This window comes from Colletotrichum gloeosporioides (assembly GCF_011800055.1).
Source record: "Colletotrichum gloeosporioides strain Lc1 chromosome Unknown consensus_67, whole genome shotgun sequence".
Lineage (NCBI taxonomy): Eukaryota > Fungi > Ascomycota > Sordariomycetes > Glomerellales > Glomerellaceae > Colletotrichum > Colletotrichum gloeosporioides.
The window spans coordinates 285314-310319 of NW_025544712.1; the positions used below are offsets into that span (position 1 = coordinate 285314).

The 25006-nt window shown below is 52.5% G+C and overlaps 9 protein-coding genes across 9 annotated transcripts; 6 read left to right on the plus strand and 3 right to left on the minus strand.

Annotated features, from left to right (window-relative positions):
* Nucleotides 1-264: 264 nt before the first annotated feature.
* Nucleotides 265-2676, plus strand: GCG54_00005477 (putative transcriptional regulatory protein C3C7.04; the record flags this gene model as incomplete). The annotated part of the gene is made up of 1 exon (XM_045405499.1): nt 265-2676. The coding sequence occupies one exon, from the start codon at nt 265-267 to the stop codon at nt 2674-2676; it is 2412 nt and encodes an 803-aa protein (XP_045260480.1).
* Nucleotides 2677-3195: 519 nt separating this feature from the next.
* Nucleotides 3196-5056, plus strand: GCG54_00005478 (25-hydroxyvitamin D-1 alpha hydroxylase; the record flags this gene model as incomplete). Its single annotated transcript, XM_045405500.1, has 4 exons — nt 3196-3638; nt 3693-4336; nt 4385-4852; nt 4905-5056. Coding segments are annotated over 4 exons (1707 nt in total), but the record flags the coding sequence as incomplete, so codon positions are not given.
* A 923-nt stretch (nt 5057-5979) lies between these two features.
* GCG54_00005479 (Endo-1 4-beta-xylanase 1) lies at nt 5980-7683 on the plus strand (the record flags this gene model as incomplete). Its single annotated transcript, XM_045405501.1, has 1 exon — nt 5980-7683. The coding sequence occupies one exon, from the start codon at nt 5980-5982 to the stop codon at nt 7681-7683; it is 1704 nt and encodes a 567-aa protein (XP_045260482.1).
* A 454-nt stretch (nt 7684-8137) lies between these two features.
* GCG54_00005480 (uncharacterized protein) lies at nt 8138-9362 on the minus strand (the record flags this gene model as incomplete). Its single annotated transcript, XM_045405502.1, has 2 exons — nt 8138-9126; nt 9197-9362. 2 exons carry the CDS (start codon nt 9360-9362, stop codon nt 8138-8140), a joined length of 1155 nt encoding a protein of 384 aa, XP_045260483.1.
* Nucleotides 9363-11005: 1643 nt separating this feature from the next.
* Nucleotides 11006-12151, plus strand: GCG54_00005481 (uncharacterized protein; the record flags this gene model as incomplete). Its single annotated transcript, XM_045405503.1, has 1 exon — nt 11006-12151. The coding sequence occupies one exon, from the start codon at nt 11006-11008 to the stop codon at nt 12149-12151; it is 1146 nt and encodes a 381-aa protein (XP_045260484.1).
* A 76-nt stretch (nt 12152-12227) lies between these two features.
* GCG54_00005482 (L-pipecolate oxidase) lies at nt 12228-13481 on the minus strand (the record flags this gene model as incomplete). Its single annotated transcript, XM_045405504.1, has 1 exon — nt 12228-13481. One exon carries the CDS (start codon nt 13479-13481, stop codon nt 12228-12230), a length of 1254 nt encoding a protein of 417 aa, XP_045260485.1.
* Nucleotides 13482-14398: 917 nt separating this feature from the next.
* On the plus strand, nt 14399-15867 carry GCG54_00005483 (uncharacterized protein; the record flags this gene model as incomplete). The annotated part of the gene is given in 3 exon segments (XM_045405505.1): nt 14399-14933; nt 15008-15665; nt 15683-15867. 3 exon segments carry the CDS (start codon nt 14415-14417, stop codon nt 15865-15867), a joined length of 1362 nt encoding a protein of 453 aa, XP_045260486.1. The 5' UTR covers nt 14399-14414.
* Nucleotides 15868-16017: 150 nt separating this feature from the next.
* Nucleotides 16018-24663, minus strand: GCG54_00005484 (putative transporter; the record flags this gene model as incomplete). The annotated part of the gene is made up of 6 exons (XM_045405506.1): nt 16018-16364; nt 16417-17028; nt 17082-17322; nt 17380-17511; nt 17568-17777; nt 23113-24663. 6 exons carry the CDS (start codon nt 24661-24663, stop codon nt 16018-16020), a joined length of 3093 nt encoding a protein of 1030 aa, XP_045260487.1.
* Nucleotides 18539-22973, plus strand: GCG54_00005485 (uncharacterized protein; the record flags this gene model as incomplete). Its single annotated transcript, XM_045405507.1, has 9 exons — nt 18539-18596; nt 18654-18875; nt 18926-19582; nt 19644-19879; nt 19933-20006; nt 20058-20838; nt 20891-21410; nt 21466-21580; nt 21632-22973. The coding sequence occupies 9 exons, from the start codon at nt 18539-18541 to the stop codon at nt 22971-22973; spliced, it is 4005 nt and encodes a 1334-aa protein (XP_045260488.1).
* Nucleotides 24664-25006: the final 343 nt, after the last annotated feature.

Here is a 25006-nt window from a genome sequence, read left to right on the forward strand (position 1 = left end):
CAGGGCGGGGTCGCAGCGAACATGGGTCATTTGGGGGGGTTCTCCCCCTTCCCCACAGACTGGTCACATAACCTGGGGAAAATGCAAGAAAAACTATTCGGCTCAGCTTTTGTGTTCTTCTGGCAGATGCATACCCCCAGGGACCCTTTCTCCGTGTCTCCAAATCTATCCGTTATATACCCAGCCTGCCATTGAGACACATCCGAGCCCGACCGAGGAGTCTCCAAAGTCTCTCCCGTTCCGCCTCGGAGTCGAGCACCAGCCATGAACAGCCCTTCGTCTGCTGTAATGGCGGACTCGATGTCGAGCTCAAGCGAACAGCCGCCGATCACATCGAACGACAACCAGTCACACCCGAAGCGCATACGCCTCTCCCTGGCATGCAACCAATGTCGAAAACGCAAAGTGCGGTGCGATGCTCAGACGCCCAAGTGCCATAACTGCATCCTCAGAGGGGATGACTGCCAGACTACCAATCCTCGCAACCCCAAAGAGAACGCAGTTCGGAGATGGGCATCCAAAAGCAACGCCACTCGGAGTGAAAGCAGCATACCAGAAGCCTCTGAGCCGCCCCGTGATCGACACCTCCGGACGGTATCTCCAAGACCACGCCAGTATCTATCACCGTCCTATGACGATGGCTCTGAGGGCGAAGATGCCGCCTCACGCCGGCTCTCATGGGTCGCGCAGGCGTACCGAGCCAACGTCAGAGATAATGACAGCGGCCATGCACCCCACGACCACTCGGATCTCAATCCTGACATGGCCCTGAACACGGACGAAAGTCCCCATCGGCTCAAGTTCATGGGTGGCAGCAGCGTGCAGTCGCTTACCATGTTCGCCGACCTGTTCTTCCGCAAACGCGGCCTTCGGACCCTGTCGCCTTACTTCCGGTTCGGCATGCACCACGTGGAGGAATTCCAAGTTCCCCTGACACTGCAGCTGCCATCGCTGCCGCCTTTATCAGCCCTGGATGCGTACTTGGACGTGTACATGAAGCGGATATATCCTCTCTTTCCTGTCTTTGATGAGCCTACCTTCCGCTCGGACATGGGCCAGTTGGTCTCGCTTCAGGATGCCGATCCTTCTGGCGGGATCCAGAATGCTATGGACCTATCACAAGTACCGACACTTGTCTGCATCTACTCTATCATCTGCATCAGTGCAGATGAGGAGACAGGTACGGTGACAGAGATTGGGACGCATTTCCTGACCGCGGCGTACAGCCTTCTGGCCCATGTCATCTCAACGCCTTATCTTGCTTCGGTTCAGGCTCTAGTTCTTCTCACTCTTGCCCTTCGTGGCCGAAGCAAAGAAGGACAGGGATGGCAGACTCTTGGCCAAGCCATCAGAATAGCCCATTCCATCGGTCTTCACAGGCACGCCTCAACAAGACACATGAAGAGCCCTCCCCCGGCAACGGCCAACTCGGCCCCATCTCCAGGTTATCAAGGCTGCAGAAAGCTTCACAGTCAGCTCTGGTGGACGTGCTACACTCTTGAGAAGCTGATGCAGCTGGAGACAGGTCGTCCAAGTGCCATCCACGACTCAGACTGTGACCAGACATTGCCCGTACCAGTCCCTGTTCCCGCGGCTGGCATAGCCGTCTCCATCGGATCCTCCCCAGAAGGGCAAGCCGACCGCCAGGTGATCGACTACTTTCAGCCATGGGCCTCGTTGACACGCATAATCAGTAGCATCAGCGGTCATATCTACCGTCGATCTGGCCAAGCACAAACTCCCCGCATCCTCCTTGGTGACACAGTCCGTCTCGACTCGGCCCTCACAGAGTGGGCTCAGTCATTGCCCCCTGAGATTCGTCCTCCCGGACCAAACAGTGGAAACGTAATACTATGCGAGACTGGCCACAAACATCTTGCTATCTTTCTCGCGATCCACTACCACCACGCCCTGATATCTCTCCATCGAGCCGCACTCGTGTTCCCGGAAGCCATGTACCGAACCCATATCAACTCCCAAGCCGACTCGACCAGCATCTCGGCCGTTGAACTCAGCCGCCTTAGACGTGGCGCAGAGATCTGCATCGGCTCTGCAAGAGCAATTGTGAGACTAGTCGGCGAAATCGCCGATGACTCAACGCCGACGCCGCGAACCAGAGGAGGCATGCTCGGAGAACCGCACATCAACCGTTCCGAGTCGGTGATCTTCACGATCACACAACCTCTCATCTCTGCTGTTGCTCTGGCCCTTCATATATTAAAGCAGCCCGGTTCGCGCCTCGCACGGTCAGATCTTGAGCTCTTGGGCATCGCAGCGCAGTACGCAGAAGAGCAGTACACCAAGGTCACGCAGAACCCCCGCTTCATCCAAGCCTGCTCCGTCTTGCAGTCAAACATGTCCGAGATTGTCTTTTCGCAGCATGGCCAAGGCCAAGGCAGCTATTCTCATCACAACCACCGGGGTTCCATCGCATCTGATAACATGGCATGGAGAGGGGATGACCAGACTCCAACGGAGACATCCAGCGCCGGGAATATCGCCGCGGAGATGGACATAATGGATCTGGAACTACCAGATTTGACGGGCATGTTCACTGAAATCAGTAACACTGACATATTTGGAGGCGTCAGGCTTGAGGATCTTTGGGGGATGTTGGGCGCGCCCGCAGACGGGCAGGTAACCGATGGTTCGGAAGGGTCTTGGTCGCGGTCTTGAGGTAGGCGTCGGGTAATCGGCGTGGGCGTATTTATGAAACGTATGTATGATTGACGCATCGGGCCTAGGCTCTGGTAATAAACATTGCTAGTGTAAGTTTTGTATGCAGTCATCGGCAAAGGCTCCTTGTGCTCAATGGCCCCATCACCGCTGAAGTTGAACCTTGAACCAGAGGAGCCAGCTGAAAAGTGGCCGTCTACCCGACAGTATGGTCCGATGCAGACAGCCGCAGAGACATTTCCGACAACCTGGAAGAGACATTCGTTAGCGCTTCTTTTATGCTTCTTGGCGCTATTATCATTCGTGGCGGCGGGATGCTGCCAGTCGACTTCCGGCGATCCAACAAAGGCGCCAGTATAAAGCAACATCTTTGGCTGGCCGGCGAATTACCCAGAATAGCAGTCTGGGATGTTCTGGCCGCCACCTCGATCGTAAGACATCAGCCAGCTCTACCCGATTGCCTATTGCGTACTGCATGGCATTTATCTCACTGCGTGTTCAACGCCCTTGGCGCGCAGCGATGGAGTGGCTTTTGGTCCCTTTGTCTTGCTGGACCTTTTCAACTCGGACAGAGCCGCGAGAAACCCTCGACTGGTCATTTCTGCATCTTTCGTGAACATCGAAACGAAGATGCATTCCCTTGTAGCAGCGGCACTTTTCTTCATCCTGGTCCCAGTATTGATCTGGCACTTTATCGTCTATCCGCTATTTTGGTCTCCTCTGGCGTCCATCCCAGCAGCTCATCCGTTATGTCATATCACATCGCTTTGGGTTCATTGGAAACGACTTCGGGGGCAGGAGTACGAATGCGTATCAGAGGCCTTCCTCTCCAAGGGCCCTTATGTGCGCCTTGGTCCTCGTGAGGTTGCCGTCAACGACATTGAAGCCGTCCGCAATGGCTGGGGAGTGGGATCGTCCAGCTTTGACAAGCACCACTCTTATACGTATTTCGGAACTCATGGGTTAGTGAGACCTTCTAGTTTGCGGCTAGGTTCGACTAACATTTATCACTTCAGCATTACCAACACCTTCACAACGCTCGGGAGCAACGAGCATCGGGGACGTCGCCATCGTCTCCGGATCGCTCACTCCCGCCAGTTTCTCATGAAATCGCCTGATGTGCAATCTATTCTCGGCTCTCTCGTTCAACAAAAGCTGTACCCTCTGCTAGCTGATGTCGCCTCATCCAAGGATGGAACTGCTTCCGTAATGCCCTTGGCTCAATCCTTCGCGCTCGACTACGTGTCAGCTTTTGCATTCGGACTGTCTCTTGGCCACAACTTCCTCAAAGACCGTCTCGCCTACGATAAGTGGTTTGCTTTGAACAATGACTGCTACCCGGGTGGTTTCCTCGGCTACCTCCTCAAGGAGCACCCGCGGGTCGTGGAATTTGCTCGTCGGCTAGGTGTGCCGATCCTATCTAAGACCTATGTCGATGCTCGTCGAGAACTGGAGACATGGGCGCTGAGGAGAGTTGATGCTGCCGAAGACCTGCTACAGTCCCGTATGCAAGGTTCAGAGCCTGCACCGGGTGACCTGCCCGTGTTGTACGATGCCGTCAGGACAGCTATGGCGCAGCAGAGCGGTGTCAAAGATGCTGATTTTGTACCATCGGCGACGCAGAGGCTTGAACTGGCCAGCGAGTGTCTGGATCACATTAGTAAGTTGTCTTAATTCTTCCTATCAACACAGCACTAACAGAAGATAGCCTCGTCGGGAGAAACGTTTGGTACTACCTTCACCTACATGCTATGGGAGCTTTCCCGACACCCGGATATCCAAGCTGCACTTCATCGTGAGCTCTCGTCTCTCAAGCAGCCTCTCAGCGAAAATCGCTTGCCCGATTCACGGGATCTCGAGCAGCTTGAGCTGCTTAACGGCATCATCAAGGAAAGCCTGCGTCTTCGCAACACGGCTCCCGGTTTGGACCCGCGCGTAAGTCCTGCGCACGGCACAAGCAAGTTCGGTCGTATCGATGAACTCCCCAGCCACACACGAGTCGGCACCTATGGCAGGCATCTAAACCGCAACCCAGATGTCTACCTGGATCCCGAAGCTTGGAACCCGTATCGCTGGGTGTCGAAGGAACCTAAGGACTTGGCTGCGATGAACAGATGGTTCTACGCTTTTGGTTCAGGACAGCGAGGCTGCATTGGGCAACCCATTGCCATGGAATGTAAGTGTCAGCTCCGACCCGCATCATACCTCTGTCACTGACATACTCACAGTACTACGCATGGGGCTTGCATCTATTTACACTAGCTTCAAGACAAGCGTAGCGGACGAGACGGAGTATCCAGGGGCCGAATGTATGAGTGCCGCATGCACAGAGACATTGTTACTCCGTTTTGAGACAGTGTCCCCAGCTCTAGAGCCGTAATGCTCAGGATTTCGGCTCTCGTGGGCGGGTAACCATGAGGAAGGTTCTCTTCTGCAATAACCTTAGTTAACCAAAATAATTCAAAGAAGTCAAATCAAGTAATTCAAACACAGCTGCATTCCGCATATACCCTAACATACTATTGACGCCAGTGGGCGGCTTGTGTCCAGCCATTGCTGGGCTTGCACCTGTGTTCGCCATGACATCGTCTGTCACAAGCACACTCACAGAATCGGGTGATAAACAGGTGAGGTCGCAATTGGGGGGTTGTTTATGTTAAACTTCGCCAACCCACCTGCGAGCACAGCCATCAACTCCTGGCCCACGTTCGAGCCCGGTTCCGTTGTGTAAAAAGACACGCTCAGGCCGCTTTCAAGGTCGCCGGTTTACCGAGTCAACCGTATTCGGAAGGGATAAAAGGGGGTTTGCCAGTTTCGTCAACTGAACCAACCGGCGCTCGATTTATTTGGGTGCGCTTTGCTCAATACGAATAGCGACCCCGGCACAGTGGATCCTAAGTGGTCCAATGAATGCAACTGTATGTGGACTTTCTCCTCTTGAGATACGACGTAGCCGAGTTGTGAACGACTCTGGTAACCAGGCAGTATGGACAGTGCGCGAACGGTGGGCTATTGAGCATCTTCATGACATCCATAAAACTGTTTTATAAACAAAGCCAGTGCACCATCTCCAATCCAACGCTGCCTTTGCCTCTCCAGGTTCCGTGGAACATCGCCATTGCGCACCTTCGTTCGCTACGCCTCTACATTCGTTTCCTGCGCTGTCTTTTTTGTCGGCTAGGGCCGATCTCACATTCATTCAGACCAGGTTCTGTTAGTTCTCACCCGACGTCATTGTCAAACGATCAGAACTTCCGGGTTATTCGAAAAGCAAACTTCAACACCTTTGACGCGGTCATCATCATGCGCTTCTCAGTCGCCACATTGGCGGCTTTGGCCCTTGTGGACCATGCCTCGGCCGATCTACACTCTCTTGCGGTGGCAGCAGGAAAAAAGTATTTCGGAACGGCCACGGACAACAACGAACTTTCAGACTCATCTTACACCGCCATCACCAAGGTCGTGGGGAACTTCGGCCAAATCACGCCTGGGAACGGGCAGAAGTGGGACTACACCGAGCCTACGCAGGGCAAGTTCCAGTACACGTATGCCGACGTCGTGCCCAACTTCGCCAAAGCAAATGATCAAATTCTTCGCTGTCACACACTGCTGTACCGCTCCCAGATACCTTCCTGGTTGACTGGCGGGTCTTGGACCAAGGCTTCGTTGACGGCCGTCATCAAGACACATATTGAGAACTTGGTTGGTCATTACAAGGGGCAGTGTTACTCGTGGGACGTAGTCAACGAAGCTATTGATGACTCGGGCAACTACCGCGACACGGTGTTTCACGAAGTTCTCGGCCTCGATTATCTGTCGCTCGCTTTTAATACGGCACATGCTAGCGACCCTGCGGCCAAGCTGTACTACAACGACTACAACATCGAGAATACCAACGCGAAGCAGCAGAAGACGATTGAGCTGGTCAAGTACGTCCAGGACGCCGGTGCGCCCATACACGGCGTAGGCCTGCAGGGGCACTTCATCGTTGGCAGCATGCCAAGCCAGGAGGATCTCGAGTCTGTCGCCAACTCTTTCACCGCGCTGGGAGTTGATGTTGCCTACACGGAGGTGGATGTCAAGTTCACTAGCCTGCCGTACACCAGCGCTGGTCTCCAGTCCCAGGCTGAAGCCTATGTGTCCGTGATCAACGCCTGTCTCAACGTCGAAGGTTGCGTTGGCTGGACCATCTGGGACTGGACAGACAAGTACAGCTGGGTACCAGGCACGTTCCCCGGCCAGGGCGGCGCATGTCTGTTTGACAACAACTTTAAGCCCAAGCCAGCTTATTCTTCTGTTTCTTCTGCTCTCGCTGCTGCTGCCACGAAAGCGTCCTCTACCAAGGCTTTCCCCACCATTGCTGCCACTGCCACACCCACCATCACGTCAAAGGCTAGCAGCGCCGCCGTTACTTCTTCCGTTAATGCCTCGAAGGCGTCATCTGTTATTGCAGTCAACAGTACATCTGCTGTCCAGGCCACGTCTCTCGCAAACTCCAGCGCCATTGCGTCCGCCACACCGATCACTTTCTCTTCTGCCCCAACCCCAAGCTTGAACGCTACGGCGATCTACCCCAACGGAACCGCCATAGTCACCGGTCCTTCTGGAGCCCTGTCTACGATCTCTAGTGGCATTATTCCTACCATAACTTCCGGGGCTGGTGCTACTATCCCTAGCACCGGTGGCGATACCAACAATAACGTTCCTGTTTCAACTCGAAGTCACAGTGCTGGAGGTGCTGTGACCACGGAAGACGGCTACATCATATCCACTGTCTACACAACCAATATCTACACGGTCACCTCGTGCGCTTCTACTGTCACGAACTGCCCTGCCAATGCCGGTAGTCTCATAACTGAGGTCGCTGTCTTCACAACTACTATTGTGGCATCAACTGCGCCCGGTGTTCTCCCCACTTCAACCCCCGACGCATCTGCTACGATCAGCCCCTGCGAGAGAAAGCGCCGTCGCCGCCGTAGCAAGAAGCGTCATCTCGCCAGCATCTAGGAAGCTTGAGAAATTCTCATGCGTTTGCACAAGAAATCTAAGGCCCGTTGGGATGTGTCACTTACGTTGTATAATCATAATTCTAAGCAGCAAACTAAATTCAGCGGTATGCACCGCATGAAAACCCCGCTCTCTCTCTTGCATGTACTGAAACCTATGATGGCCGATGTGAACGTGGCTAGTAGCTGTCAGTGAGACCCTCTAGCCTTCGCAAAACCTGGAGGTGCTTCCATTGATAACAATTAGAATGCGAATGGCACCAAATAATTTCCTCATATGTCTTCGCCGGTTTCATGGTGGTAATGATAAAACTTCGTTTATCGAAAACAGTCTTGCGAAATCAAACTCAATCTAAGAACCCAAAGTGCACGGTAATACCAATTTAGCAGCCCGTTCAGCCTTAGCAATGTATCAAATTATGTTGAATAACCGATGTATCTCGTCTATCAGTCATCTACTGAACTTGACTGAGAATGCCGAGCACGTCGGCCATGAACTTCAAGTGGGTGATCTTGCCATCCTGCCATCGTGCAATCGTGTAGAACCAAGACTCAAAGCCTTGATTGGTTGCAGCGATTGAAGTCGGGGAGATGTAATCTGGAACTGCCAAGGCATTCGTGAGGTTGCCGCTGAGCCGAGCCACTGACGCAGTCCAATCTCCAGATCCGAAAATCACGTGAGGAGACAAGCGGACGTTCGAGAACGACTTCTGAAGCTGGCTGACGAGTGCAAAGAACTGGTCGCTGTTGAGTCCGTTGGGAGTGTTCTCGCGCGAGGTGAAGATCGTGACGTTCGGGGAAAGCATAAGGCTCTCAGAATTAAATTGACCGTTGTTCAAACCCGTCTCGAACTTCTGGTGAGACTCCTTGTTCGCTTCTGATGTGTTGGCGGATGCGTTGACCGCAAGGGGTATGGTATAAGTGCTCAAGGTAAGCGACTGAGTTCCCTCTTCAGTGACTGTGGACGGGAAGAAGCCCATCTGACGTTCCATGGTAACAAGGTCCATCCAGAGATGCTCTATGACAATTCTGCCTTCTTGCCAGTACGCCGCAGTCATGAACTCGTAGTTGACATGGCGGCCGGTCGGGCCTCGCCATCCATCTGGAGCTTGAATTGGGCCGGTGTTGGTCCCAGTGACGTCGGTCATGGTAATAGTCCAATTGCCCTCCCCAAAAGCCACCTTGTAAGGATGGTTGGTGACAGCAACATTGGGGAAGCTTGCGTATGTGTTCTGCAGGTCCTGGACGTGCTGCACCATATTAAACTCTCTCCCTCCCGGCATGTATACAATTGTGTCCTCCCGGTGGTTGAACCTGGAGAAGTCCAGCGAGTTGTAGGCATCGTCGGTGACTTGCATCTGTCGCACATTGGCTGACGCGTCCCAAGGACCAGCGGAAGCGTTTGGGTAGGGACAAGTGCCAATGAGCTTACAAGTCACAGGTCCTAAAGCGGCGTTAGTTGAGTAGAACTTCCATGAGGCTTTTCTCCTGAGGTTGAGGGAGTGAACTCATACCTGGAGTGACGCAACCGATATAGTCCGTCTCTGCGCGCTTTCGCAAAGAGCTGCTGCCTCCAACAGGTCTCATATGCAAATGGCTGCCACCCACGCAGGCGTACGCGACGTCAGTAAAATACCCAACCGCAGCCAAAAGGCTTAGAAGAGAAGTATGGGGTTTCATGTTGAAGATTCGAGGTAGGCGTGAATTCAATTGGGTGCTTTTCGCTACGGGAATGAAAAGGCGAAGGGATTCTGGTGATGATGATGATGATTTTGCTATCGAGTCTGTGAAGATGGGTACTGATCATTTTTATAACAACCGTCACTTCTTCTAGAGTTTCAAATGCCTTCAGCAACATATCATCATGCTCAACATACTCTACACCGAGTCTTGCCGCGCGGGTCGGTTGCGCTGGAAGGAGCTAAAATCCAAAGCCACACGGTTTTCTGTGTCTAAAGCTGTGATGTACGTGAAACTGAGACGCTAGCCCGAGCTGGAACCAAATAATCAACATTGTTCGCTAGCGATTACACTCTGCATAGCACTCACTAGCTGTCAATCTTGAGCAGTAAGACATCCTCTTACTATGGTCTAAGCCCACATCAGTACAATATGTGACAAAGCACGCTTACGACACGCCGTGTCTAGATCTGAGAACATCCTTCGGCCGGAACCAAATCTCATCCGGCATTACTAAAAAGTAGCCACAACTTCAGATATTCACAGAGTTGTGGAGTTGCTCACGATCTCGGCGCTTTCGTCAAAGGCCGAGTAGCGAGGCCGTCAATCTCAGAAACAAACCCCATCTGCGCGATAAGTGCTGTGTGATAATCTCGCGAACTGGTCATTCCGGTGGGATACCAATCCAAGTCTCGTCCAGAAACAAGGCAGACTTCTCGCCTCAGGAACATGTGCCAGCCGGTTATTTAAGGATGATTGCATGCCATGAGGCGTTGTAGTACATCCACTGCATATTGACGCTCGGAGAAAGGCCAAAAGGGGAATTTCGCACACTACGAGCAATCCGTATGTTGAGACTAGCTATGGAACTCAATTGATGTGGGCCAAGCTTGACTTCAACTTTCAGTTTTCCATTTGATGTTCTCCAGCTGATATCCTCGGCTACAAGCCCCAGCTTGGGCAGAATTGTCAGAGCTATCCCGCCGTCCGTAAACCTTGGCGCCATGGTATGGCACACAGTTCATCCCATCATTTGCTGGGCATCAATGTTTTCCACGCCTTTTATGTTGTTGAAATGGGAATGGTCTGAAAAGGTGCTAATTTCTTGGGACTCACCACGACACCCATCCTTTCTCCGAAATAAGTTGAGCTCTCGGACCGGGTTTACAAGTAAAAACCTGCAAAGGCAGTCTGCGCCAGGATCCCATCGTCACACAAGATGCATGGAAATCGCAGCGCTTTCCGCGGCTTCCACGTGGGCGACCGCAAAGTCAGTCAACATGGTACTACGTGGATTGACGGCAGAGATGGATGAATGCATGTAACAACGCTATGTCGTATGTTGGCGGTGCTCGCTACTGAAAACTCTAGGCGCGCACAGATGCGAAGGGTAGCATGAGAGGCATTTCTCTACGCCGACTGAATCATGTTAGACTCAGTCTCAAAGGCCAGACCCCAGATAGTTTGGATGTATGAAACGTCGCCTAAGCAACGTTTCCGGATGAAAATCCACGTATGCTCAATGCCCATTGCTGCTCAGGTGAAAATTCTGCTTTTATGTTCTTCCCCCCATATCGTGAGACGTAATCCAGATCAACGACGAAAAGCAGCAATACAAACAAATCAACTGATATTGAATCAAGATGGGAAGTTACGAGCAGACGATGTCCATGAAGAAGCAGCAGGTGTTGGGATCTTTCAGCTACTACGACAGCTCGGGGATTCCGGCTCTCGACGACCTCACGATCATTGAGGGCACTTCCCCTGATAATAAAACATATAAAGTCCCGGTAACCGACTTGCGATCTCTACCTTCACCGCTTTCAAGCTACACACACGAGAAACATGGCTTCCAAATCGTACGCCAGCCTCTTCCAATATCTCCCTCGTCGGCTTCGGTGCACAACCACAAGTACATGACAAACAAATACTATCCCGCTATGACTGACCTACTAAGAAGGACGCTGGGAGCAAGATGCGTGGTGGTTCGAAAGCATTCGATCCGAGATATGCCGAGTTGGTCCGAAATTGGTATGAACCCAGAGATTGGGTTCAGCATCGAGTCTTTGGCCCCATTCAATATCGCACACGCAGATCACACACCTGCCGGTGCTCGTGCGCACTTCCGCGCCATCAAGGAGTCGGGTTGGTTCTCGGAGAACGATACAGCCGATGAAGAGTGTACATCACCGAAAGAACGTACCGAGTTCTTCCGCCTGCGACGCGAGATCATCGAAGCTGAGGATCGGGCTATTGCGGAGGCTGGATTAGACCCAGAAGTGCAAGGAGAGACTACCCTGCCTAAGGGCGGTCATTGGGACTGGGACGGCAGCAACTACAAAGGCCCGCGCTATGCCTTCTTCAGCGTATGGCGTCCGTTCGAAACTGTTCAACGTGATCCATTGGCGGTCATGGATATGAGTTTGCCAGTGTCGAAAGACGTCGAGTTCGCTCCACTCACACGGACTTATCGCAAGCGCCCGGGATGCGTCCCATTTTACTATAGTGAAAATGCTATGGTGAGGCCCTTGGATGGAGGAAGAAGAGATTCTGGGTTCCAAGACGGCGAAAAGGATGAGGCCCGGGAGCATGCCTGGTGTTACCTCAGCGGGCAATCTCCAGAGGAGGTCTACTTGATCAAATTCTACGATAGCGAGGCTTTGGTTCGCAAAGGAAAGGGCGAAAAGGAGATTGCACTGCTATGCCCGCACAGCGCTTTCTACGTATCAGGGACAGAGAAGGAGCCGGTTCGGCGAAGCTGCGAGCTAAGGGTCTGGTGCATCTGGTGAAGCGAAACACGGGTCGGTGTTCAACGGGGCATAAGGGGCCAGGGATATGAATTATTAATAGACGAACGAGAATGGATTACAACTTAGACGTATACCCGACGTCCTTCAGATCCAAGACTTCGCCTGCCCTCCAGCTGACATTGCTGCCGGCATCGCTTCCTTCCTTCCACTTCCAACGAGGAATGTCCTGCTTTCCCTTTTCAATCAGCGTCTTGATCCAGTCTCCAACCACAGGCAACATCTTGAATCCATGCCCAGAGTCTCCAGTGGCAAGAAACAGGTCCTTCTTCCTAGGGACTGCATCAATGACATAGTCAGAGTCCGCAGTGTCGGCACACCAGCAGATGTGCTTGTTGATGAAAGGCCTCTCGGCCAAACTTGGGAGGGTTTCTCGAAGAAGCTGGCGAATCTTTTGTTCATCTGACTCACTCACGAAGTTGTTGTCGACGGGAGGCACGGAGAGCCCAGTCGTAGAAGAGTAGTTGGTATATCCTCCGCCACTGGGCGAGAACTTCAGAATACCCGTGCCCGGTTCTGGCTCGAAGTAAAAGCCGAGGTCGCGCGCATATGTGACCGGGATGCCTTTCAACTTCTCGGCCTCCTCCGGCTGAAGCTGAATATGAAGTACACTCCAAGCCTTGGCAGTGACTTGTCGGCCGACAGACGGAAGGACGTTTCCCAGCGACGCACCAACCGTAATGATGGTCTTGTCTGCCGTGAACTGCTTCCCTGATGCCGTCCGAGCACCAACGCACCGATCGCCATCGTACTCAAAGGCAACAACCTCATCGCCAGTATGGATCTCCACCCCTTGACTCTTGACATAGTCGTAAGTCGACTTCAGCGCATTTGCAGCATGGGCATACCCAGCGAAGCGGTTGAAATAGCCCTTCCATCCTTCCATCGGGCCATCCAAGGCGGGGGCAGCCTTGGAGATGTCTTCGCGGCTCTCGATGGCATCGATCTTGCCGGCCCATGCTGGGTGCGTCTTGATGCTTTCCAGAGACTTTGCCAAGGTCTTTTTGGTCTTTTCGGGTGCCGCTGCCGAGTTCGCCAGCAGATATCCGGTCTGGTGGTAGTGCGGGGAAAATGTCGGGTTGTTTGTCCACTCTTCCATGGCCTTGAGGGCTAGATCGGTGTAAAACGAGTCTTCATACTCTGCACGAATGATTTTGTTGACATCATTTCCTGCTGAGAGCTCGGATGGTACTGATGTGCCCTTTTCAAGTATCGTGATGGACTTGTAGCCGGCGCGGGTGAGATGATAGGCCGCCGACAGCCCAAACGTGCCGGCGCCAATGATCAATATTGACGGCTTTTGACTTGACATCTTGAAAAATATTCGTAAATCGAGACCGATCGCAGAATAGGAGGACTGAATAGACTTGGCAGTGTTCACTGAGGGAGTGCCTAATTTTGAGTCGCGACAACGTCCCAACTCCGAGGGCAACACCTCCGACGTCGGATACCTCCCGATTGCGGCTTGCGCCGGAGTCATGCGATCCCCAACCCGGACTCTTCCAATCGAAGCGCGGAGAAGTGGAAACCACAACTCAATAGCACTAATGTAACTCTCTGCAATTTGGACCCTTTGTTGTAATCGGCCCAGTCGCACCGACGCCGACGCCAATGTCCTCCAATCGCTCTGTTTCTCCACTCTAGGCGGCATCCGTATCTGCGGGGTAGCGATTAGCCAACTGGGATGATGCCGTCGATTCGACTTGCCATCTCTTATTCCCGTTATCATCTCATCCTGTCTGTAAATTGACACAACAAACGATTCTGGGTGACTCCGTCCAGATTCGTATGAACACTTGGTGATCTTTGCATGCGGTGGAGTTGCATCTCATTACCAAAAACATTGACACTTGTTCACAAGCAAAGTTACCATGCCAGTTACAGCACAACACAAAGCTCGAAAGCGCCGGAATGGGGAACTTCGCGTAAGAAGTGGATGCTGGAAGTGCCGAGGCGGGTTCATGTCACACTGCCACTTTCAAAAGACTATTCAGCGTGGACTAACTGTTGTACAACTCCAGAGCGACGCGTCAAATGCCCTGGTATGCAAATCTACGAGGCTTGATACTGGTGGTGAGGCTAACTGGAATCCACAGAGCAGCGGCCCATCTGCAGCCACTGCCAGAGACTAGGTTTCGGCTGCCATTATGAAATGCGGCTTTCCTGGCAAAGGCAACCAAATCATGGGGACCGCCCGAAGAGTCGTTTGCGGTCTTGTTCCTACAACAGCTTGATTGGAGAGTGGATGTTTCTCAACACAACTTGGCAAGACTTTGATGAGGTTTCAACGATTCTTCCTGGGCCATGGGTCGACAATTCAGATAACCACTCCAGATCACTTGATGCAACCCGCAGCTTGCTCTCGTTCAATACAAGCCCATCGGACCTAACGATTCCGAGAGGCCTTTCTCCACTGAGCCTTTCAACGGGAGAAGCTTCCTTGTGGAACTACTTCAATGAGTTCATTGCTCCACGCTGTGTCCTGAAAGATGGCATCAACCCCTACCGTCAGATCATTCTCCGAATAGCTGCTGCATCGCCTGGAGGGCCTGTATACCGGAGCATCCTCGCGGTTTCAGCACATCAAATGCAAGTTCTTAGACATTCGGAACAGCTGAGGAGTATCTGGACCTACCGAGACCATGCATTATTTTCTCTGAGAAAGACAATATCTGAATACTCTTCATCGACAACTGGCGGCTCCTTGAGGAAAGCATTGGCCCAGCAAATCACGGCGTCAACATTGATGATGTGTTTCTTCGAAGTACGATCTCCAATGTCAAGTTCTCTAGAACGCCACGCCATCTCCATAGACAGGTAGCTAATTATTCGTCACAGATCCTGCACGACTGCTCTCGCTCATGGGAAGTCCATGCAACATTTGCCAGGTCTTTCTTGATGTCGGAAATCTGCCATGAACTCAAAAACGACGATTTCTCCTCCAGCCTGTATGCGTTTGCCTCCACATATTTTGTCTACCACGATGCTCTGGCCTTCACAGCTAGCCCAGACGCAGCAGCTGTGCCACAGACAGCAAGTCGGCTGTCAAATCTCATTGACGGATACGACTCGTCCATCTTCATGACTTTAACTGGTTGTTCGAAGCGTCTCATCGACCTCCTCTCTCAAATCACCAGTCTCGCCAACAGCTCATCAACGCAAACTTCCAGCCGTACTGGCCCAGGTCCCCCTGAAGGAGATGTCTCCATCCAAGACGGCAAGCGAAATTCGACCGAGAGGGAGCTGCATCAAATGCAAACCCTTTCAACCCAAGGCGCAAGAGCGAAGTCTTTCTCGGATGAACCCCACGAGTCGGAGTGGATTTCTGAGCTGAAGCGTCTCACGAGCCTGATGTACCTGTATGCCCGCATCGACGGATGTAACCCTTCGCACCCGCACATGTTCAGACTCACGACCCAAATTCTAGAGATCATTCCAAAGATCTCTCTTCGCACCAACACTCTTCTTTGGCCTCTATTCACTGTTGCGACGCTTGGTATTCGCTCTATTCAGACGAAGACCGGCGGATGATTCTGAAGAAACTTCATCTGTTGCAGCAAACGAGGCAATTAGGCAATGTTAGGAAGGCCAGGCGTATTATAGAAGATGTTTGGAAAGCACGAGATCTAGAGACGAGTAATGCGGAGCAAGGTTGGTCAATACTTGCAGGTCGATACGACACCATTAGTCTAGCATGAAAGCCGCATAGCGAGTCTCGATGTATCGGATTAGCCAGCAAAAATGCCTTTCGATCATTTTTCGCTCTGCCTCGACTCTTATGTTACCATTTTCTTACGTTCCAGATTCATCATCAGTGGAACCCATAGTTTGATATAGACAGCGCCTTGCTAAGTGGTGTATCTGAAGTCCTTCTGCTTCTTGTCCGTGATATCTACGAACCCGTCGACCGTTCCCTCGTGAACCGCTTCCGGCTTGCCATATTTCTTGTCACGTCTCTTGTTCTCCAAGAGCGCCACCAGCCAGTAAGCCAACATCAACACCATGCTGACAACGTAGCTCGTAAGCATCGCAATGACCGCCCCGTTGTATTTCGGTGCTTGGGTTGAGATGAATGTCTGCGGTCCAATCAAGTTGCCAGCAGCATAACCAACTTGAACCAAACTGAAGCAGACAGCCTTTTTGGTCTGTCCTGCGGTGTTGGCTTGCGGGAGAGAGATGCCGACCACGTACGGGGCTGCAGTAATTGTTAGACATTGAAAACGGATTTCTGGGTCGACTGCACTTACGCCAGTAGAAGTACATGAAATATAGCCCGACCATCTGCGCTGCGATATTCGTTCTTGGAAGTCCATGAACTAGTGCCGTTCCAAGGATGGGCAGCAAGAGAGCGATACCAGCAACAAGAGTTCTCCGGTTATGCCATCGAGCTGCTAGATAGCTAAATGCCCAGGCGCTAGATGTAGCCAGAACGCCGAACGGCATGGTCAAGAGACTAGCTTCCAGGGAAGTGAAACCCAGGTTGTTGATAATGATGCTGCCAAAGTTGACGAGGCCTCCATTCGGAATATTGATGAAAATGTTGAAAACGAAAATGATCCAAATCTTAATGTCCAGCAAAGCTTCCCAGACTTGATCCCATTTCCAGACCTTGTTGGCAATACCAGTGCGATTCGCAGCGAGACGCTTGGTCGCATAGTACTTTTGCTCGTCAGTCAAGAAATGAGCGTTCATGGGGCTGTCTGGTAGGGTAAACCAGATGAATATCGAGTAAAGAACGTTGATGGTACCAGTCAGGAGGTACAGGTATTGCCATTTTAGAAGAGGGGCTGAGTCCGGAATTTTGCCAACTAGCCAAGCAAAGAAGCCATTGAAGACCGAGGAGAAGTACGCGAAGATGACTGCGAATGATAATTCAGCACGATTCTGTTCATGCGTTTGGCAATGCACTCACTGGCATTCCTTGGGGGCTGTTCCTTCTTCGTGTAAAAGCTCGAGACGAGTATCGTCAATGACGGGGAAATGGCAGCCTCGATGAAGCCCATGAAGAACCGAAGAGCCATAAACCCAGACCAATTTCGACATGGTGCATGTAAAAGCGTCAAAACCGACCAGAGTAGGGATGCGGCGCATAGAAACTTGGCGGGTGGAAATCGGAGGACAAGGTAAGATGCGATGACATAACCGATCAGTTGCTTAAAAGAGTTGACGTTAGCAGTTGGAGATTCGACAGCGAACACTGCCCGACTTACTCCCAAGGGTAGAACACTTCCAAGCCAACTATATTGTTGTCCAACAAACCCATTATCCGTCTGAAAGCCATAGAGAGATGCCGTTCCCATCTGGACTTTGTCGACCGCTCCGAGGGTGGCGGTGAACAGTAACTATGCACGTCTAACTTCAGCTTCATAACGAGATGGATGAGCAAAGAACCACTCACAAGTGGAATCATCCAAGCATCGATTTTCTTGACAATTTTCTTCTCCATTTCCGGGGTCATTGGCGGATAATCGTTTGCGTTCGCCAAGAACTCGGCGGCCTCGTCAAGGATGCCATCTTGTGGTGCTTTGGTTATTTCAGACTGTCCTTGAACGTTCGAGGAGCTCGGATGAATGGCTTTGATGTCTGGTTGCTCTGCCGGACTGTCTTTCTTCTCGGCCATGATGCCGTTTTGACACCTTTGTATCCAGTTGTGTTGCTGCAACAATTGGTCTTGTCTAAAAGCAACTCAAAAACACTTATGCTGGGACTGAGATGCTGATGAGGGGAAGATCATTTGTATTTAACTAGACATAAGTCCTTGTCGGCCTGGCGAGGCAGCTGTTGGAACTAGCCATCTTCATATCACTAGCCATATCTCCGACCGGGTAAGGGTCAGCGTCGCCGACTAGCATGGGGTTGGTTCGGGGGTTTATCGTCGACCGCATCAGCCCCGGGTTCTTATCACCCGCGCTGCAACTTTCCCATGCATGGATCCACCTGGCGACGTGCTGTCTGAGACAAGAGCTGTGATAGGACTCTTATCATTGGAAGGTCTAAACGACGAGGTTGGAGAACAGGGTTTTGGCCATATCTTCCCACCTGGCTTCCCCTTACCCCGCTATCGACGAAGCTGCATAGGCTGCAGATCACCTATCATCGTGCATGGCTGACTGATAGGTGCATGACTTCGTGGCAGCTCGAATCGACGGGCGTCTGTTGTGTCCAATACCATCGCGCATCTTGGGATAATGGTTGCCGGAGCATTCGCCGATCGAAACTGCGACATCGGCATCTAGCCATTTCTGCCGGATTGATGGCGATGGATCCGAAGGTTGTGTATCATATAATATGATGAGGTTCTTGTGAAGTCTTTCGTACGGTAACACCGATCTCTTGTTGATTGATTGGTATCACTCATTAGACTCAAAGATGGCCGTTGGAACAGCGATTCCCCACATTGAGCCGAAGAGCATTAACTTCGCGATCGGTAAGTCAGCCATTGTTCTTCATCGCTAGAGCTGCTAGCTAAACAGTACACGGATAGATCGCGGTGGCACTTTCACAGATGTTTGGGCCTCCATACCAGGGCAGCCCGATGTGGTGCTGAAGCTGTTGTCTGTTGACCCGGGCAACTACGATGATGCGCCAGCCGAAGGCATCAGGCGGGTGTTGGAGATGGTGTCTGGCACAACCATCCCACGTCGATCGCCCATTCCTAAAGATTTGATCCACTCAATACGCATGGGAACTACTGTTGCAACAAACGGTGAGCACTCGAGCTTCCTTGAGAAACCAGTTTGCTGATCGGGTGATCAGCACTCCTTGAGCGGAAAGGAACTCGGCACGCCTTTGTAGTTACCCAAGGATTCCGCGACCTTCTCGACATTGGCTACCAATCCAGACCCAAGCTCTTTGATCTTGGCATCCGCAAGCCAGAGCTTCTTTATGACGAAGTGGTCGAAGTTTCAGAACGACTAACGGTAGAAGCGTATGATGAGGATGTCTACAAGACCGCTCGTACTCAGCCTAAGGAGTCGCCTGGCTTGTTTGTCAAGGGCATCACGGGAGACATTCTAAGAGTCATCCGGCCCTTGGATGAAGGCGAAGTTCGTCAGAAGCTCTCAGACATCAGGTCCAAGGGTATCGAGACTTTGGCCATCTGTCTCGCGCACTCATACATGTACCCTAACCACGAAAACAAGGTTGCTGATATTGCGCGCGATCTTGGCTTTCAGCATGTTTCAACGTCATCGAGCGTGGGCGCGAACATGATCAAGATGATTTCAAGAGGAAGCTCAGCGTCGGCTGATGCTTACCTCACTCCTGAGATCATCCGCTACGTGAACGGATTTGCGAAACAATTCCAGGATGGCAACCTCGATAATATTTCGTGCGAGTTCATGCAGAGCGACGGTGGGCTGGTCAGCCACAAGGCGTTCAGTGGGTTGCGCGGCATCCTCAGTGGTCCTGCTGGTAAGTCTCACGTTCTGACCAGCGCTCAGCGCTCTGAAGGAAATCGCTGATTTGTTTTCAGGGGGAGTTGTTGGTCATGCCCGCACGTCATACGACGGCAAGTCACCCATTGTTGGGTTTGACATGGGTGGAACTTCTACCGACGTGAGCCGTTATGGTGGATCTTTAGAGCATGTCTTCGAATCTACAACCGCCGGCGTTTCCATTCAAAGTCCTCAACTGGACATCAACACTGTCGCTGCAGGCGGCGGCAGCATGCTCTTCTGGCGTGATGGACTCTTCAAAGTTGGACCTGAGGTACGGGCTCCGACTCTTACCATTGCTGTGCTTCCGCAGCTGACTTGATATAGAGTGCTGGAGCTCACCCCGGCCCGGCTTCATACAGGAAAGGTGGTCCGCTCACTGTGACTGACGCTAATCTTTTGTAAGTTTCTCGCTCAAAATGGTTCTTGTTGGCATGCTAACATCATGAAAGCCTCGGACGCCTGATCCCAAGTTACTTCCCGGCCATCTTCGGCCCCGATGAGAACTTGCCATTGGATTCTGAGATTGTCGCCACTAAGTTCGAAGAACTTACCAAGATAATCAACGCCGATACGGGACGTTCAATGACGCCTTATGAAGTCGCAGTCGGCTTCATCGATGTTGCGAACGAGTCGATGAGTCGGCCCATCCGAGCCCTTACAGAGGCCCGCGGTTTCGTCACCGCCGACCACAACCTTGCAACATTCGGTGGTGCAGGTGGACAACATGCATGTGAAATCGCGGAGAAGCTGGGAATCGGCCGCATCGTCGTCCACAAGTACTCGAGCATCCTCTCAGCATACGGAATGGCGCTGGCAGAGGTGGTCCAAGAGGCTCAGGAGCCAAGCTCCGAGATGCTGTCTGATGAGTCCCTTTCCAGACTCAATGAGAGGATTGACTACCTCAAGAAGAAGTCAACCGACGGACTACTCTCTCAGGGCATCAAACATGCCTCTATTCAACACGAGTCATATCTCAACCTCAGATACAACGGAACCGACACCAACTTTATGATTCTTCAACCTGAGGATGGCGATTGGCTCTCGGCTCTGGAGAGGGAACATCTGCGAGAACTCTCCTTCACCTTCCCCAGATCAAGGAAGGTCCATGTCGACGACATCCGTGTGCGCGGAGTTGGTAAGGCTGAGGAGTCTAGCACAGACAATGATCGACTCGTGGAGGAACTGAAGTCGTTATCATTCAGCGCCGTCACTAAGGGCGAGGACACTACTGTAAGCAATCTACCATGCTACTCACACGAAGTCCCAACTAACCCAGATACAGACCAACGCATACTTCACTAAAGGCGGCCTCCAAGCAACCAAGGTCTTCCGCCTCAACACACTGCAGCCGGGAGCAATCGTGGCTGGCCCAGCGATCATCATCGACAGCACGCAGACCATTGTAGTCGTCCCTGGCTCTCAAGCCAAGATCCTCACTTCTCACGTTGTCATCGACGTCGTTGATAAAGTGAACAAGAACAAGCCATCAGATGACGGGGACCTTGTGGTTGATCCCGTGAAGCTCAGCATCTTCGGTCATCGTTTCATGAGTATCGCAGAGCAGATGGGCCGCACTCTCCAGAAGACGAGTCTTTCGCTCAACATCAAAGAACGACTCGACTTTTCTTGTGCCATCTTTAGTCCTGATGGAGATCTGGTCGCTAATGCGCCGCATGTCCCTGTTCATTTGGGAAGCATGAGCTATGCTGTCAAGTACCAGCACGAGCTGCACCACGGAAAGTTGCGCCCAGGTGATGTCCTAGTTTCGAATCACCCTGAGGCTGGTGGTACTCATCTCCCTGGTTAGTCACCTGAATGCCACTCACTCCCTTTGAACTGGTATGCTAACTTTGACAGATATCACGGTCATTACTCCGGTCTTCGACGAAGACGGAAAGACAATCTGCTTCTACACCGCTTCGAGAGGCCACCACTTGGACATTGGTGGATCCAAGGGCAATTCCATGCCTCCGTGAGGACTTTCTCAGTCATGTCATTGTATTTCCATACTAACAAAAAGTAGCGATTCAACCGAGCTTTGGCAAGAAGGTGCTGCGATCAAGTCATTCTTCCTCATCCGAGACGGCGCCTTTGACGAGGAAGGCATCATCTCAATCCTCCTCGCCCCAGGAAACCATCCCGGCTGCAGCGGCTCTCGTCGTCTCCCCGACAACCTTTCCGACCTCAAGGCTCAGGTCGCCGCCAACACCAAGGGTAGCAGTCTCATCAGAACCCTCATGGAAGAGTTCGGAAAACCTGTCGTGCACTTTTACATGACGAAGATACAAGAGAATGCCGAAGTATCCGTCAGAAAGTACCTCCTTTCTGCGTACAAGAGATTCGGCTCCAAGCCCCTGAAGGCCGTGGATTATCTCGACAACGGCTCGCGCATGCAAGTTTCCATCACCATCGACGAGTCAGGGTTCGGCACATTCGATTTCACGGGAACCTCGTGTGAGATGCTGTCTAACATGAACGCGCCACCAGCAATTACCTACTCGGCCCTCATTTACACCCTTCGTCTCCTGATTGGATCCGATATCCCTCTCAACCAGGGCTGCCTCACTCCAACAAAGGTTATCATCCCCAAAAACACCTTCTTGAACCCTGGGCCGACATCAGCAGTCTGCTGCGGCAACACCCTTACCTCCCAGCGCCTGGTCGATCTCCTGCTCAAGGCGTTCCGAGCAGCCTCCGGATCGCAGGGTTGCATGAACTGCTTCGGCTTCTTTGGCAACTCGCTCGACCCCACAGCTTCACTGGACTCGACGACCAACAACAGCGAGGGCTTTGGCTTCGGATACGGCGAGACAATCTGTGGTGGCGAAGGAGCCGGCCCGACGTGGAATGGCGCATCAGCCGTTCAAATCCACATGACGAACACCCGCACGACGGACATCGAGATCATCGAGAAGAGATACCCGGTATTGATCCGCGAGTTCTCGATTCGACAGGGCAGTGGCGGACGGGGCAAGTTCACGGGCGGTTGCGGAATTGTGCGTGATTTTGAGTGCCGCGCACCATTGACGTACGGCATTATCTCGGAGCGTCGGGTCCACCAGCCCTACGGCATGATGGGTGGTGAGAATGGCGAATCGGGGGCGAATTACTGGGTCCAGAAGACGGGGGATGGCGGAGAAAGGTGGATCAACATCGGGCCTAGGGGCCAAGTCGATATGAAGACCGGAGATCGATGTGTCATCCATACCCCAGGAGGTGGTGGCTGGGGTATTCCGGATGAAGACGAGGGCAGTCAGATAAACGGGAGCAATGGTGTTGACGGTCCTTGGGAGGCGAAGGTTGAGTACCCAAGAGCGACCGGTAGTCTTCATACGTTTTCCGCCGCGCAAGAAGCTTCATCGTAGAAGGTCTGTTTAGGCACATGCAGTCGTAACGATAGATCGAGACTTTCACAAGATGGAAACGGTATTGATTCCTTCAACGTTCTGATCTGAGTCTCTAACTCCCTTCCGAGCACTTTTAAGACGAGTTTCTCTTGCTCACTTTGATGTGTTCTTCACCTTTGCCCTGTTCGTCCCTCTCGCCATCAACCTCGACCTTGTCCAGAGTGGCGACGCTATCCCCAGCCTCCTTGATGGCCCTCCAATTGAGACCAAAGTCGAGAATGTCAGGATACCGCTTTACATACCAGTACATTCCCATCATCGCCGCAATGCTACCCACACTGAATGCTGCTGCTAGCGGAAACCCGATTGGATATCGCGGAGAGTCCGCGGTCCGCCATGCTCGGAGCGGAATCGTCGCATGGCCGACGTACACCAACGTCACGGCCACACCAACAATCACAGACCGCGCCTCCGGTTCTTTGCGCAGAATGATGGCCAGCCATGCGAGCAAGGCATATCCCCACGCCGCCGTCGCAAACGTCAGGAAATAGAACGTCATGATCGTGCCGCGGCCGCCCGGCCACGCTGCCAATACCGAAGTCGCAACGAGCTGTAGGAGTGCGGCCCCGACGCCCACCTGCCAACGCCAGTTCTTCCAGTCGCTCAGCGCGTTGAGTGAGATGTTCGACACGATGGAGATAGCGTAGCCACCCAAAGGGATCAGGTTGACGGTGTACACTGAGTACAGCGCGTTGCCCTCCCCGTCTTTGAGACCCTTCAGATACAGCAGGAAGTAAGAGTTTGCGCGCTGCGACCACGCAAACTGGAGATAGGCGGCAAGGAACAGGTACGCCACTGGCGAGGTGAGGAGCTTTTTGACCTTGTTCCAGAGAGCCCTGCCTTTGATGATCTCCTGTGTTGTCGTGCCTGACTTGGCCATCCGAGAGGCGGCCAGGGCGCGCTCTTCTTTGGTAAGCCACAGAGCTCTGGTTGTCGTTGGCGCATCAGGGATGACGAGAAATCCGTACAGGCCCCACACGATTGTCATGATACCCGACACGACGAAGAGCCACTGCCATCCTTCGAGACCATGTACTCCGTTGAGGTTCTTGTACAGTGCGGCCTGTAAAATGCCCAGGAACATGCTCCCAGCGACGCTGCTCACGCCGAAGATGGCGAGACGCTTGCCAAGTTCCGAGGGGGTGTACCAGTTGAAGATTAGGTTGACGATGCCCGGCCAAGACGTTGCTTCGAACACGCCCAAGGCGAATCGCAGGCCAAAGACCGTCTTTGCGTTGCGGGCGGCAAAAGTCGCAAGCGTAATGGCACCCCACACTACCTCGCAGAAGGGCAGCCAGAGCGATGGGCGCACGCGGGTTTGGATGAGCTGGGAAGGGACGATGAAGAGGGCGTAGCCAATGGAAAAGTAAGTCGTGAACTCGACCAGCTCATTGCCGTAGAGCGAGAGGGACTCCTGCATGCCGGACACGTAGGCTGCTGTTGTGGCGGACTGGTCCATGTCTTTCATGAGACCGGCAACGAAGGCCCATGATAGCAGGAGAATGTCCAGTTTGAGGACAAGGACGTGCTCGGGATCCTTGAAGTAAGGATGGACTTTCGACAACCACGATGTTGACGAAAGGGCTGGTTTTGACGTGGAGGGCGTCACTTCTGTGTCAGAAGGCAGAGTTTCCGTTGTTGTTGCCATGATGATGGCTGTAGTCCTGTTCGCCAACTGATGCTGGACAGAACCAGTTTCTATGGCGGGTCAAAGTCTGTCTTTATGAGCAATTCATGAAGACGGCATATGCTTCGAGACAATAATCTCAGGCTACCTCGTCATTTTCAGCGAAGCTACACCGAGCGGGTCAAGTCCGATGTGAAGTCGGACCGTCCCGACGTTTGACGCGTTCAAGCCTTGCTGAGCGCGGATTACAACATCGCCAATGTCAATGGTGGAATTGAGGTCATCTGTGTTTGTTGCTCTGCCCGGGCTGAATTTCTTTCTCGGTCTCGAAAAGGGGGGCTGGCCGCTAGAATTTCTCCAGCCG